Below are 14,902 nucleotides of genomic sequence, written 5' to 3'. Positions count from 1 at the left end.
ACATGACTGTGCTTGCACGTGCCAGATGCACACATCCTTGCAAGTCCTGGGACTAGCATCCTGATTGGCTGCTTAAAGTCCCTTTACAATGGGATGGGACTACTGAGGAAGGTTTGATCTAAAATATCTTCCTTTTTCACATAGAGATGATCAGGTGATCTTTTCTACTTAGCATTTTTCAGACATGCTGCATCACTTTCAAGTGCTTCAACATTTGGGTATAATGTCCCTTGCACTGAAGACATTTTTTTTCTTTCGTGATTCAGATAGAGCATGCAATTTTAAGCAACTTTCTAATTTACTCCTATTATCAAATTTTCTTAATTCTCTTGGTATCTTTATTTGAAATGCAAGAATGAAAGTTAAGATGCCGGCCCATTTTTAGTGAGTAACCTGGGTTATTCTTGCTGATTGGTGGATAAATTCATCCACCAATAAAAAAGTGCTGTCTAAAGTTCTGAACCAAAAAAAGAAGCTTAGATGCCTTCTTTTTCAAATAAAGATAACAAGTGAACGAAGAAAATTGATAATAGGAGTAAATTAGTAAGTTGCTTAAAATTGCATGCTCTATCTGATTCACGAAAGAAAAAAATTAGGTTCAGTGTCCCTTTAAACTGGAACTATTCACACAATCAATTATAGAATCCATATTAATGTATTAATTCTGAAATCTCTGCATCCCCATTTTAAAGTAAAAGGTTTGCTTAGATATTCTGTAATGTTCATAGTCAGACTTTTAGGAACCATATAAGTAAACTGAGCTAAACTTCTTTTTAAATAGTGGTCAGTCTGTCTGTTTAGTCTGGTCTGGCCAGGCCAAGCCCCTGTAATTTACAGAATTAATTTTGCTAAATCATTGTATTTTTGTAGAGGATAATTTGCTTATAAAAAAATCTGTAACACGGCGTCAGCAAATTGTAAGAAAATGTAGTGCAAATGTGTCCATTCTAGAAATAAAGCAATTTACTTTATATAAACTTTATTTTTATTCTTAAAAGGACATAATCAAAACATTTTGTACCATCTAAAAGAGAGTTTTTTAACCTTTTAAAGCCATTATGCCATTCTATTCTGTCATAATTAGACTGGGCTTTAAAGCCATTATGCCATTCTATTCTGTCATAATTAGACTGGGCTTTAAAGCCATTATGCCATTCTATTCTGTCATAATTAGACTGGGCTTTAAAGCCATTATGACGGAATAGAACGTCATAGCTAACGGCTGTCTTGAAGCCTTCTGTGCTGTCAGGACTTGATCGCGGTCTTGGGGACGTTCCTAGGGTTGTAGGGACACCCCCCAGACGCAATCCAATAATTGAAATCTCGTGATTGTGTGCACGATCGCGTGGTTTCAATTTGTCTACATCAGAACAGTTGTTCCGATGTAGGCACTTTAGCCCTGACACGAAAGGGTTAAAATGTACTATGTTACTCTGTTTTTTGTTTTTTAATGGATGTTCCTGAGCTGAATAAACTTATTGTTTTTCTGCGGAAGTTGACTCAGCACGTGACCAATAGAGTAATTGAATAAAGACACTTCATGTTAGTTTTTCTTTCAATTTAAACAGCTTAAACTTATTTTCCCATGCAAAAATATTAAAGGGACACTGAACCCAATTGTTTTGTTTCATAATTCAGATAGAGCATGCAATTTTAAGCAACTTTCTAATTTACTCGTATTATTAATTTTTCTTCGTTCTCTTGCTATCTTTATTTAAAAAGCAGGAATGTAAATCTTAGCAACCAGCCCATTTTAGGTTCAGCACCATGGATAGTGCTTGCGTATTAGAGGCTTACATTTACCCACCAATAAGCAAGCATAACCCAGGTTCTCAACCAAAAATGGTCCGGCTCCTATGCATCAGATTCCTGCTTTTAATAATAATAAAGATAGCAAGAGAACAAAGAAAAATTCATAATAGGAGTAAATTAGAAAGTTGCTTAAAATTGCATGCACTATCTGAATCATGAAAGAAAAAAATTGGGTTCAGTGTCCCTTTAATATTTTTGCATGGGAAAATAAGTTTAAGCTGTTTAAATTGAAAGAAAAACTAAGATGAAGTGTCTTTATCAGTTTTATCTCAGAAAAATAGATGAACTTGAACAGCCTTAAAGGGACAGTAAAGTCAAAATTAAACTTTCTTGATTCAGATAGAGCATGCAATATTAAATAACCTTCCATTTTACTTTATTGGCAAATTTGCTTTGTTCTCTTACTATACTTTTTTGCAGAGTAGACGTAGCTCGGCTCATTGGAGCGCAGGAGCGTGCACATGTCTTTAGTACTCTATGGCAACATTGTAGCAGTTATACTATGAGCCTAGCTAGGTTTACTCTTCAACCAAGCATATCAAGAGAACAAAGAAAAATGTTATAATACAAGTAAACTGGATAATTGTTTAAAATGGCGTGCTATATCTGACTCTTGAATGTTTATTTTTTACTTGTCCCTTTAATTTTGTTTTTTGCATTGTATTCAGCTGTTTTGGTGTTTCTGTGGTTAATTATTTCTTAAGTTATCATTACAACATTTTGTTAAAAAAAATCTCACAAACTACTAAACTTCTGAATTTGCAATAGTATTTAACAATCATTTCTTAAAGGAGACATGAAACTCAACATTTATTGTCCCCATAAAGGGCCAGATTACAAGTGGAGTGTAACGTTTAATGTTTAATTAAGGAAAAAGACAACGTTCTAGTATACATCCATTATTTGTTCTGCCGACCTTTGCTGTAAATGCCTCTAAAAAGGGTTCTAGTTTGACTCCCTCTAGAGCGGTTAAAGACCGTCAATCATGCTCAAGTATGGTGACATTTAACTTAGCTTGTAACATTCTACACAGTGATTGGTTAGATCAGAACACAATCTCATATACACAAGTCCCTAATTGGCCACAGCAAATGAGACCAGGGACACTGATTCCTGCAGGATTTTCATCTGGTTTATCCCTGAACTATTAAACTTAATAAATTGTGCTTACAAAAGTACAGCGTTAAATGATTTTAAAACATTTATATTGCAATGCAGAGCTTAATTACTGATGTATACTGTATGTGCCTTTAAATAAAAATCTCATGCTAATTTGTGATCATATTTCAGCTATAACATAAACCACAGTGCTGCTTTTATATCACCAGCATTTAGTAATACAACATGTGATTTATATGTGGCACTTATTTAGGGGTCAACAAATCTGTTTAAAATTTAGGAACCAGTAAGAATATTTTGGAGCCAGACAGTGGTATTTGTATATATAACCATGGAGAATAACCCAAAAAGTAAGGAGCCAGGGGTAAAAATCTAGGAGCCAGTGGCTCCCAGGTTTGTCGAGCCCTGTAATTAATGTTATATGCGCTATGTATTTCGTTCCTGAATACATCACCTTTCTCCTGTTCTTTTCCTCAGTGTAGTAATCTCACATCCTGATATTACATAGGGATAAAAGGCACTTTCCCAGCATCCTCATCATGCTTGTGAGCCAGAGAAGCAGACCCCGCTGCAGGGAGGTGAGAGGGCCTCAGCCACACTCGGTAGCCGTGGTAAGTTCTTCCAAACCTTCCATATTAACACACCTCTCTTGCTTCTGTTCTGCATTTACTCATTTCCATTTAGAGATGTGTTTTTTGTTTTTGTTTGTCTCATTATACATCATAGTGTCATGGGAATCAAAATTATTCAAATAGAATGTAGGCTTTAGTGCCGTTAGGACGGCATAGAACGTCCTATCCATTCGGCTGTCCTAAAACCATAGCTACTTCCTAAATGGGATTGTGTGCTGGAGGCGGTGCCTAGTGTCATAGACATTCCTCCCCCCAACCCGATCCCATCATTGAAATCACGTGATCACATGAATGATCGTGTGATTTCGATTTTTACATCGGAACTTTGTTCCGACAGGAAGGGGTTGAACATACTTTTCAACAAAGAATACACAGAGAGCAAACCAAATTAGATAATAGAGATGCATTGGAAAATTATTTAAATTTGCATGCTCTATCTGAATCATGAAAGAAAAGATTTGGGTTTTATGTCCCTTTAACTGCTTTACATGAAAGGATACTGAAGTAGGCTCAGGATCATGCACTTGTGTTGAGCACTGTATGGCAGCTGTTTGCAACAAGGTTTTGAAGACACGTGCACTCTCCTGATCCTATGTGTTATGGAAAGGATGTAAGTTCCAACACAGGATATCAAGAGAAAAGGGTAACTTTTAATAACAGAAGAAAATTAGAAACTTTATTTTATTATTTTTTTAGATAAAAGTTTAAATCCGACCTTCATGCTCACAAGTGCTGAGCCATTTCACACTCATGTGCTAGAGCTGTGTTTAGCTGTTTGACACTCATTGCATTTACACATTTCTGTAAAGTGCCTACACAAATCATACCTTGTTTCTTTTAGCAGACCAAGCATTTGTTTTAATAACTTTATTTAGGAAATCCCATTTTCAGTGCTAAATTGCATTAAGAGGAGACAAAATACATAGTGAAATTATATTACATAGTTGTTTCACTACACAAAACTAAACATTTTATATTAAAATCTCAAGGTGTTTACTGCCCCTTTTAAAATATCTCAAAAACTACTAAACCTATGGATTTACCATAGTAATTTAATAATCATTCCTTAAAGAGACAATAAACTCACCAGCCACTTTATTAGGTACACCTTGCTATTACCGGGTTGGACCCCCTTTTGCCTTCAGAACTGCCTTAATTCTTGGTGACATAGATTCAACAAGGTGTTGGAAACATTCCTCAGACTTTTTGGTCCATATTAACATGATAGCATCACACAGTTGCTGTTGATTTGTCGGCTGCACATCCATGATGCAAATCTCCCGTTCCACCCCATCCCAAAGGTGCTCTATTAGACTGAGATGTGGTTACTGTGGAGGCCATTGGAGTACAGTGAACTAATTCTCATGTTCAAGAAACCAGTTTGAGATGATTTTAGCTTTGTGACATGGTACATTATCCTGCTGGAAGTAGCCATCAGAAGATGGGTACACTGTAACCATAAAGGGATGGAAATGGTCAGCAACAATACTCAGGTAGGCTGTGGCGTTTAAACAATGCTCTATTGGAAGTCTAAAATAAAGAATGAACAAGGGGCGCCAACATAGTGTAAATCGCATATACAACAAAAATATAAATGTGATGTGCAGTGAACTACTCACAAAAGAAGTGGCACCTTACGTGAATAAGGTGCAAGAAAGCAGGCTGACGTTCAATAACCAGCAGTCAGTACGCTGGAGGTCTCACCCAGGGGACCTATGGAATCTGGACGGACGTCTGGAGGGTAGCACTAACGATCCTTGGGGCCAATAGCTGGAAAAGTGCTCTGGAAGCTGGTATGTTCTCCCTCTCTCTGCTCACACAGCCGAGATACGTCTCCAAAACTGACGATGTCAGTGCGCAAAAGTTTAGTAGCAAATGTCCTGTCAAAAGGACAAAGAAACAGCAGAAAAACCGGGTCGTGGTTTAAAACAAGCAGTGTTTTATTGCAACGCGTTTCTCAGTCTATTCCAGACCGTTTAATCAACGGTCTGGAATAGACTGAGAAAACGCGTTGCAATAAAACACTGCTTTTGACAGGACATTTGCTACGAAACTTTTGCGCACTGACATTGTCAGTTTTGGAGACGTATCTCGGCTGTGTGAGCAGAGAGGGGGAGAACATACCAGCTTCCAGAGCACTTTTCCGGCTATTGGCCCCAAGGATCGTTAGTGCTACCCTCCAGACGTCCGTCCAGATTCCATAGGTCCCATGGGTGAGACCTCCAGCGTACTGACTGCTGGTTATTGAACGTCAGCCTGCTTTCTTGCACTTTATTCACGTAAGGTGCCACTTCTTTTGTGAGTAGTTCACTGCACATCACATATTTTTGTTGTATATGCGATTTACACTATGTTGGCGCCCCTTGTTCATTCTTTATTTTAGACATCCTGACCCACCACACCGTGGACACAAGAGGAGCACGCCAAGCACCTAAGTACACTATATCCTTTATATCTTTGGATTGGACATTTTAAACCACAAATTTATTTTGGACATTGACATGAACTTTCACCATATCATTATATTGAATGTTTTCACTTTATATATTGTTGACCATTTGTTTTTATTGTTTTTTATATACCTTGTTGCTTTCACATTTGATCGTTCACACTTGTATTCACAATTGATTAGTCACATTTGTTTTTATTCACTGTTTCCAATAGCCCCATTGTTGTCTACGGGCATCAACGAACAGGTTTAACTAATTTCATCAGTGATTTCAGCGCATCCTCTTAGTTCTTCCTTTTAGGAATTACTTTATATATAATGCTCTATTGGTACTAAGGGGCCCAAAGTGTGCCAAGAAAATATCCCCCACACCATTATGCCACCACAACCAGCCTGAACCATTGATACAAGGTAGAATTGATCCATGCTTTCATGTTGTTTACGCCAAATTCTGACCCTACCATCTAAATGTTGCAGCTGAAATCGAGACTCATCAGACCAGGCAACGTTTTTCCAATATTCTATTGTCCAATTTTGGTGAGCCTGTGCAAATTGTTGCCTCAGTTTCCTGTTCTTTGCTGACAGAAGTGGCACCCGGTGTAGTCTTCTGCTGCTGTAGCCCATATGCTTCAAGGTTCGAAGTGCTGTGCGTTCAGAGATGGACTTCTGCATACCTTGGTTGTAACGAGTGGTTTTTTGAGTTACTGTTGCCTTTCTATTATTTCGAACCAGTCTGCCCATTCTCCTATGACTTCTGACATCAGCAAAGCATGGTAGTCCACACAACTGCCGCTCACTGGATATTTTCTCTTTTTCGGACCATTCTCTTTTTTGGACCCTAGAGATGGTTGTGCGTTAAAATCCCAGTAGATCAGCAGTATTTTAAATACTCAGACCAGCCTGTCTGGCACCAACAACCATTCCAGGTTCAAAGTCACTTAAATCCCCTTTCTTCCACATTCTGATGCTTGGTTTGAACTTCAGCAAGTCATCTTCACCATGTCTAGATGCCTAAATGCATTGAGTTGCTGCCATGGGATTGGCTGATTAGCAATTTCTGTTACCAAGCAATTGAACAGGTGTACCTAATAAAGTGGCCGGTGAGTGTATTATTCACGTAAATGTTTTATTAAAGGGGCATAATACCCAAATGTGTAAACACTTGAAAGTGATGCAGTATAGCTGTAAAAAGCTGACTAGAAAATATCAGCTGAACATCTCTATGTAAAAAAGGAAGATATTTTGCCTCAAAAGTTTCTCAGTAGCCACATCCCATTGTAAAGGACTTCTAAGCAACAAATCAGTATGTCTGTCCCGGGACAGCGGAAGGAGCGAGCTTACGTGCACTCTCATCTTATTTCCATATTCAGCTTAAGGAAGTTTACAATGAAATCTCATGAGAGTTAAGTCAAATCTCATGAGATCACAGTAAAAGAGTTCATGACCTCAGCACTGTTGATGCTGATTGGCTGCTGTTCATTTCTTCATTTTTTTTTATTTATTTTTTTATTTTTTTACCTGCAGCTGAGCAGCAGTTGAGTATAACTTTTTACACAGCACTTACTCTGCTGAGCTGAGGAGATTGTGAGGTAAAATATCTTGCTTTTTTACATAGAGATGCTCAGGTGATATTTTCCTGTCAGTTATTTACAGTTATACTGCATCAGTTTCAAGTGATTTAGCATATGAGTATTATGTCCCTTTAAGGAAAATACACATATACACATTATTTATTCTGCCTTTTTTTCTGTAAAAAAACCTCTAAAATACTTTTGCTTGCCCCACTCCTTTCAGAGAGACTAGAGAGCCTCGATCATGATTATTTAAATGGAGACATTTTCCTGAGCCTGTAACATTCTACACAGTGATTAGTTAGATCAAAGCACAATCTTATATACATCAGTTGTTAAATGACTGGAGCAAAGGAGACCAGGAACATGGATTCCATCAGACTTTTCATGTTTTCTATCCCTGAACTGCTCCTGATTTGCAAAACCTTGTAAATTGTGATAACAAAATAACAGTGTTAAATGATTTTGAAAAATTTATTTTGCAATGCAGTGCTTGAAGGGACATGCAAGCTAGAAAAGAAAATGTTAGAACATTTTATTATGGCACTACTGGGAGCTAGTTGAGCACATCTGATGAGCTAATGACAAGAGAGAAATGTGTGTAGCCACCAATTAACAGTTTTTTTCCAGTAGTGTCTTACTACTGCTGAGAATATGTACATATTCTTTGCAACTTAAAATGCCAAGAGAAAAAGGGTTCTATTGTACTGTTGTGGTGCTAGCCTAGAGCACCATAAAAGGTACCTAGTAGAGAGATAGTACGCAATTTATATGGTAATCATCTGCAACCTAAATGTGCACAAATACCCCCTGTGTTTTATTAGGGGAGAGTACAGGCTCTGAATCTCTCCCCTTATCAGACACTGCACAAATACCCTCTGTGTTTTATTAGGGGGAGAGTACGGGCTCTGAATCTCTCCCCTTATCAGACACTGCACAAATACCCTCTGTGTTTTATTAGGGGAGAGTACGGGCTCTGAATCTCTCCTTATCAGACACTGCACAAATACCCTCTGTGTTTTATTAGGGGAGAGTACGGGCTCTGAATCTCTCCTTATCAGACACTGCACAAATACCCCCTGTGTTTTATTAGGGGAGAGTACGGGCTCTGAATCTCTCCCCTTATCAGACACTGCACAAATACCCTCTGTGTTTTATTAGGGGAGAGTACGGGCTCTGAATCTCTCCCCTTATCAGACACTGCACAAATACCCCCTGTGTTTTATTAGGGGAGAGTACAGGCTCTGAATCTCTCCCCTTATCAGACACTGCACAAATACCCTCTTTGTTTTATTAGGGGGAGAGTACGGGCTCTGAATCCCTCCTTATCAGACACTGCACAAATACCCCCTGTGTTTTATTAGGGGAGAGTACGGTCTCTGAATCTCTCCCCTTATCAGACACTGCACAAATACCCTCTGTGTTTTATTGGTGGGAGAGTACGGGCTCTGAATCTCTCCTTATTAGACACTGCACAAATACCCCCTGTGTTTTATTAGGGGAGAGTACGGGCTCTGAATCTCTCCCCTTATCAGACACTGCACAAAAATACCCTCTGTGTTTTATTAGGGGGAGAGTATGGGCTCTGAATCTCTCCCCTTATCAGACACTGCACAAATACCCTCTGTGTTTTATTAGGGGAGAGTACGGGCTCTGAATCTCTCCCCTTATCAGACACTGCACAAATACCCTCTGTGTTTTATTAGGGGGAAGAGTACGGGCTCTGAATCTCTCTCCTTATCTGACACTGCACAAATACCCTCTGTGTTTTATTAGGGGGGAGTACGGGCTCTGAAGGTCTCCCCTTATCAGACACTGCACAAATACCCTCTGTGTTTTATTAGGGGAGAGTACGGGCTCTGAATCTCTCTCCTTATCAGACACTGCACAAATACCCTCTGTGTTTTATTAGGGGAGAGTACGGGCTCTGAATCTCTCCCCTTATCAGACACTGCACAAATACCCTCTGTGTCTTATTAGGGGAGAGTACGGGCTCTGAATCTCTCCCCTTATCAGACACTGCACAAATACCCTCTGTGTTTTATTAGGGGGAGAGTACAGGCTCTGAATCTCTCCCCTTATCAGACACTGCACAAATACCCTCTGTGTCTTATTAGGGGAGAGTACGGGCTCTGAATCTCTCCCCTTATCAGACACTGCACAAATACCCTCTGTGTTTTATTAGGGGGAGAGTACAGGCTCTGAATCTCTCTCCTTATCAGACACTGCACAAATAATACCCTCTGTGTTTTATTAGGGGAGAGTACGGGCTCTGAATCTCTCCCCTTATCAAACACTGCAAGTGCATAATCAGGGCAGGTGGTCACGTGTCACACCCCTTTATAATTTTCACATCAGAGATCTCATACCCCTGTAACTAAATATTGGCTCTTTAGTGGCCCCATCCCTTACCACTATAAATTGCCTGGTTTCTAATGTGGCAGTTGATAACCATTTCTAAAGAGAAATTAAACTGCAGGGTACAACTACGACAGAGCCCAGTTACTACTCACTGTGATATTGTTTTTTTTCTCTCCTGTGCATTCAGCTTCCTTCAAAGCTACATGTCTTATCTTAACCCTTTACAGGTGCCAGTTGATAAAGCTCCACATCTTCATACTGGGAGCTGCCATCTTGGAGCACATGTATTCTCCTAAATTCAAAGCCTTTCCAGTCTATTAGAAAACCCGGTTATTAGAAAATCCTGTTACAGAAGCAGTGTGCATTTACAATCTGTGGCACTGGTTGCTTTTTGACAGCTGTACCTTACACAGTTTAAACGTTACATAACAAATATAAAAATAGTCCTCAGATGTATCGGCGGTTAAAATGTACAGCACCTGCTCTGTATTGTGAACACTAAGCTGAAGTGCACAATTTGGCTTGTCATAAAGACAACAGTGTCACTGATCTGTAAATACACAACACTCATGTCACAGAAATCAAGAATACCAAAGGTCCGAGATGGTGGTGCCCAGTATGAAGATGCAGCGCTTCACTAACAGAACTTGTATGGGATTAAAAAAAAGAGAACAGCTATATAGAGAGTTGCACAGTGAGTTGTAACCATGTTATAGTTGTACCCAGCAGATTATTGTTCCTTTAATTGGGATCTGCTGCCTCCCAGGGGGAGAAGTGAACACTCCGTTGAAGGAGGGGTGTCTGCCATTTCAAATGAGGGGTCATAGCACAAAGAGGGGTAAGATGTTACTTTTCTAAGAAAACCAGGATCTGTTCTAGGCCTTTGATATTTAACAGTGTGGCTCATTCTAATCACACAGCTTTTTGTTCTCCCAAATTCAAACCCATTCCAGTGCATTAGAAAACCTGGTTATTGTGTAGTTTACCAGTAAGTTTGCGCTTTGTTAACTTCAATAATACGTTGCATTGAGAACATTCAGCAGTGGTATTCCAATCCACAAAAAAAAACTAAAAAAAAAACAAAAGAAAAGGAGGGTGCGGAGTGATGTGTAGATCAGACTCAACTGGCTTCCCCAAGTCTGATATGCTCCCAATATCAGATGTGTAGAAGTGTGCAAAGTGGGTGTGGGGAGCGCTCAAAAAGAGCTGTGAGTTTAGGCTGTGATTCTATTATAAACTTAAAAATATTTCAAAATTATATTATCTCACAAATTTGTGTTGTATTTCTAGTATACTTAATAAGGTGGTTAAGGTGTATTGATTCTTCTAATTAGCACTTTGTGGTTGTCTGGTAGAACTGTTGTGTCGTTTCCTATATGAAGTGTTTCAATGTATTAAAAGAAATTTGTATCAAAGTGTTTATAAAGTAAAATGTCCGTTATTAATTGTGTCAATCTGTGTCTGGTGTTACTTAGATACTCCTATTCCTTAAGTTCTTATTGTGGGAAAAATAATAATAATAATAATAGCTGACTAGCAATAATCTTCTATTTCTTTAAACTCTGAGGTAATTATTATTTAGCAATGATGACAAATGTGATTCCAACATGTACTTCTTACTGTACTTTATAAATGATAAGATAAACAAAATCGTTTTTTGTATATAAAAGAAGTTTTACTAGGATATTTAAAAAGACAATTTTACTAACATATATTATTATACCATGTAAGCATGTATATTTGTTTAGAGCATATAGGGGTACATCCTTGTATTAAATGTCTTAAAAAATTTTTTAGACATTTATTACAAGGATGTAAAGGCTAACTCTGCTACATATCTATCCCTATTTTGTGTATACTAATAACTGCTAGACAATATATACTAGCATTATGGCAGTGACTAGCCTTGTTGTCTGCAGACTAAAGCAATGATTGTCTCCTCCTAATAAAGTAAATGGTGGGTGGCGTTCGGATATTGAAAAACTATTGGAGTAAAAAGAATGTTAACTTATTTTAAAAATGTTTAGTTGGTTGAAATGTTATCCTTTAGCAACATAACAGAAATGCCTTGTAATTACAATGTGTTTACTGTCCCTTTAACCCCTTCACCCAAAAGGACGTATATATACGTCTTGCAGTACTTTGCCTATCGTACTGCAAGACGTGTGTGTATATGTATATATATATATATATATATATATATATATATATATATATATATATATATATATATATATATAAATCCAATAGTACCAGCACTCGCTATTAAATTGCAGCGTCGGGGTGCTCCCAAGTTCTAAGTATGCATAAGAGGTTCCAGTGAACAGAGGCACTCGCCGTTAAGGTGAACAAAAGTGTTTTAATTCTAATGTGATAGAATAAAAACACTTTTGTTCACCTTAACGGCGAGTGCCTCTGTTCACTGGAACCTCTTATGCATGTATATATATATATATATATATATATATAAAAATATATATATATGCTCCAGCACTCTCGACTGTTAAGCTCTTGAAACTCCAGCCATCTGTCACATATGGAGCCGGAGAGCAATCATATGGCTTCATATGAGGGCAGATGCCTGATCCTTATAGACTGTGTGTGTCACCTTCTTTAACGATCATTCCTGGCGCTGGCGGGAGGTGTGGAGGGCCCAGCAGGGGAGGCGAGAGGGAGTGGGAGGGCCCTACGCTACGTCAAAAATTAAATTAAAGGACAGGGTGGTAGGGGCAGCTACGCTACAGAAAAAGGGATCTGGGGCATGTGGGAGCCCTAACTAAAGATTGTGGGTGGGGGGGGGGAGGTAGGGGGACACTACACTACAGAAATAAGAAACAAATAATAAAATAAAATAAATATATACATATATATATATATATATATATTTTTTTTTTTTTTAAAGGAGCAGTTTATAGGTACTGGCAGACAGCTGCCAGTACTTAAGATGGTGCCTAACAGTTAGAGGGGGGAGATTTAGAGAGCTGTTTGGGGGGTATCAGTGAGGTTGGTGGGTAAGGGGGGATCCTACACTGCAGAAAATATATAGAAACAAGAAAAAAAAACATGAAAAAAATTAAAGGCTTATATTTTCATACTGGCAGACTGTCTGCCAGTACCTAGGATGGGGGTTACCAGTGGGGTAGGGAAGAGAGCTGCTTGGGAGGGATCAGGGGGTAGGAAGTGTCAGGGGGAGGGCTACTCTCTATACTAAAGCTAAAATTAACCTTACAAGCTTCCTAATTAACCCTTTCACTGCCGGGAATAATAGAAGTGTGGTGCGCAGCTGTAATTAGCGGCCTTCTAATTACCAAAAAGCAATGACAAAGCCATATATGTCTGCTATTTCTGAACAAAGGGGATCCCAGAGAAACTTTTACAAACATTTCTGTCATGATTGCACAAGCAGTATGTAAATAATTTCTGTGAGAAACCCAAAGTTTGTGAAAAAAGTACCAATTTTTTTATTTGAACGCAGTTGGTGGTGAAATATACCAAAATGGGAATAACTTTCCAATTTATTTATATTATCTAATCTGTTTTGTTTTCTTTGTATCCTTTAGTGAAAAATACACTTATGTAGGGTCAGAAGCTGCTGATTGGTGGCTGAAAATATGTGCCTCTTGCTATTGGCTGTCAGCCAGCTCCCAGTAGTCACAAAGGCTTTACTCAGTGAGTCTCTTCATTCTAGTGGTATCACAGAAAATGGGGATGATATGGGTTAAATTGTATGTTTAAGACAAAAGGCTTCTCTTGTTAGCTCTAAGATCATATTGAGAAACTATTGGGAAGTTTAACACATGTTGTAATCGCTAGGGGAGAGTGGTGCCTTGTAGGGAAGTGTTAAATAATTTGCCCATTGGTATTTTGCTGTGCTATTTCTTCACTGAGAGCTTTAGCGAGTCAGTTGACTATACAATAACATATATTCTTTGCCATGTAGAAAGCCAAGTTTCCTTCAGCCAGACCAATGGATTTTTTGATTACGGAAAGAAGGCGTCGGGAGGATTTTATTAATGACATGTTGGTCTACACCAAGGAGGACAAAGATAAAACTGTTAAAGGCAAATGGGAGAAGGTTACTGACCATAAAATACTACACAACATGGTACAGAGGAAGGTCTATGAGACCATGCGTGAATACAAAATGCACATAGAAGAAAGGCGAGACAGGTAATAAATAGATTTAGCTTTTTTTATTGGAATAGTGTCTGTCTATCTATCCATCTATCTATCTATCTATCTGACATAGTAACAATTGGAGTAGATAAAAAGTAGGATGCAAGCCTTTTATATTTTTAAAATGGTCAAAAATATTAAGCCTTACATGAATATTTATAAAAGTAACTGAAAAACATTTAAACTATTAGATTTATTTTATTATAGATTTTATTTAAAGTGAAAGTAAATCCTAGCGTTTTACAAACGCTAGGATTTACTATTGAAACAAATAAAGGGCACTTTCATTCATGAAGTATAAGATACTTCATGTAGAAAGCTCCTTTATTTGATTCAACCGATCGCCGCTCTTAGCTCCTACAGCAGCGCATGGCTAAAAAAAATTTGGCTCCCATGGGCGCCAAGCCGGATTTACCGCACGGCTATTGGCTAAGAGGTGAAAACGTCACCTCGTAGCCAAAATATTTTTTAGCCGTGGGCTGCTGTAGGAGCTTAGAGCGGCGATCGATTGAATCAAACAAAGGAGCTTTCTACATGAAGTATCTTATACTTCATGAATGAAAGTGCCCTTTTATTTGTTTCATTAGTAAATCCTAGTGTTTGTAAAACCCTAGGATTTACTTTCACTTTAAGTTGACATTTATTTAGTATTTCTGAGTGGCAACAGTCAATTTTATGTGTTTTTATTGTGTTATATGAAAGAGGATATTTTCATACAATGTATATATTCTCCATTAATGGCCTTCATTCCAATCCATTAGAGTCTGGGCACATATTGTATA

The 14,902-nt window shown here is 38.2% G+C and overlaps 1 protein-coding gene across 1 annotated transcript in view; it reads left to right on the top strand.

Annotated features, from left to right (window-relative positions):
* Positions 1-14,902, top strand: part of CFAP53 (cilia and flagella associated protein 53) — an 86,403-nt gene that overhangs the window by 4,598 nt on the left and 66,903 nt on the right. Inside the window, exons 2-3 of the mRNA XM_053700403.1 lie at positions 3,409-3,542; positions 13,885-14,114. Of these exons, the coding sequence (XP_053556378.1) occupies positions 3,471-3,542; positions 13,885-14,114 (302 nt within the window). The 5' untranslated portion in view covers positions 3,409-3,470. The remainder of the gene's footprint in view (positions 1-3,408; positions 3,543-13,884; positions 14,115-14,902) is intronic.

The sequence above is a fragment of the Bombina bombina genome, chromosome 2, assembly GCF_027579735.1.
Source record: "Bombina bombina isolate aBomBom1 chromosome 2, aBomBom1.pri, whole genome shotgun sequence".
In the NCBI taxonomy this organism is placed as follows: domain Eukaryota; kingdom Metazoa; phylum Chordata; class Amphibia; order Anura; family Bombinatoridae; genus Bombina; species Bombina bombina.
The sequence above is the reverse complement of the archived record's forward strand: the minus strand, read 5'-3'. Positions and strand labels throughout refer to the sequence as shown.